Genomic DNA, 1,254 nt, shown 5'->3' with positions numbered 1-1,254 from the left:
TTTCTTAAACTCTTTTAGGGGGCAATTTACATTGACCAATTGACCTAACCTACATGTTTTAGGGGATGTGGGGGGAAACCAGAGCACCTGGRGAAAACCCACGCAGGCACGGGGAGAACATGCAAACTCCACACAGCAAAGATGTGACACATCCTCTCTGTGCAGATGCAGTGCTAGCCACTGCATCTCCRTGCTGCCCACTACTTTTTCTATTTCAAATTCGTCTTAAAGTTTGAATCTTTTTTTGAATTGGGTTAGGAAGGATCTTTTTTTTAGATGGTTAATGGCATGAAAAAAAGCTGGCCTTTCTAAATTTCCTGATGATGTCGCATGGCACGATGGTTAAAACTTGATGTTCTGGGCTTTAGTTCAGTCTGTTCCTTTTTTTGATTTCTTCAAATGCATGAAGTTTAGCATTCTTTTCCATACTGTAAGCTTTGGTTTTTTCATTTTTCCATCCTCCATGTTGTCCAAATCCTCCTGGTTGGATTCTGCAGCGAAGTCCGTCATGGATTCCAAATGCCTGGGAAAACCTGAKGAGGATCCTTCTAAGGGATCCTCCTCAGAAGAAACCTCCTGATGTAAAACTTCATCATGGTCAGGTTGGCTCTTGTTCTCCATCTCTTGAAAATTTCTGGACTCTTGTGGTGTTTCTTGTTCGACATCTTCCTTCATGTCTCTCAGAGAAGTGTCAATCTCTAGATAGTCATGTGCTCCTTCCAAATTACTAGTTTTCTCACAACTTACTTGATGACATTTTTCAATTTCTTGTTTGAGTGCAGCAATATCGGTGTCATATCTGCAATGCAGCACCTTGTATATATCTTTCATCTTCTCTAACTTGGTCTGTGCATCCCTTTCCTTTTCTTGCAGTAATTTCATATCTTTTGCTGTATTTTCTTGGAAGATGACTTTCATGTTGTTTAGAAGCATTATCTCCTCCATGTGCGCTTTTCTCTCCTGAATCATCTGTATCTGAAGCTTTTCCACCTGCTGTTGAAGTGAAGAATTTTCACATTTTAAATCATTCGTGACCTTGTAGAAGTTCTGCTGCTGGGTCTGGAGCTCTTTTGACGCTGCTTTATATTTCAGTTCTTGTTCTTGCTCAAGAGAAGCCAGTTCAGATAGAACAAAGTGACATCTCTTTGCTGTATATGAACTGGCTTCTCTTTCACGCTGTAGCTCGTGCTCAGATGTTTCCACTTCAGCTTTAAGAGCAGAAACGTCTCTTTCAAACTTCTGCTCAAGTTCTTC

The 1,254-nt window shown here is 40.7% G+C and overlaps 1 protein-coding gene across 1 annotated transcript; it reads right to left on the bottom strand.

Moving 5' to 3' along the window:
- Nucleotides 1–7: 7 nt before the first annotated feature.
- LOC108166118 (RUN and FYVE domain-containing protein 2-like) lies at nt 8–1,248 on the bottom strand (the record flags this gene model as incomplete). The annotated part of the gene is made up of 1 exon (XM_017303671.1): nt 8–1,248. A coding segment is annotated over one exon (879 nt), but the record flags the coding sequence as incomplete, so codon positions are not given.
- Between the last annotated feature and the right edge of the window lie 6 nt (nt 1,249–1,254).

This window comes from Poecilia reticulata, unplaced genomic scaffold, assembly GCF_000633615.1.
Source record: "Poecilia reticulata strain Guanapo unplaced genomic scaffold, Guppy_female_1.0+MT scaffold_2622, whole genome shotgun sequence".
In the NCBI taxonomy this organism is placed as follows: Eukaryota; Metazoa; Chordata; class Actinopteri; order Cyprinodontiformes; family Poeciliidae; genus Poecilia; species Poecilia reticulata.
The sequence above is the reverse complement of the archived record's forward strand: the minus strand, read 5'-3'. Positions and strand labels throughout refer to the sequence as shown.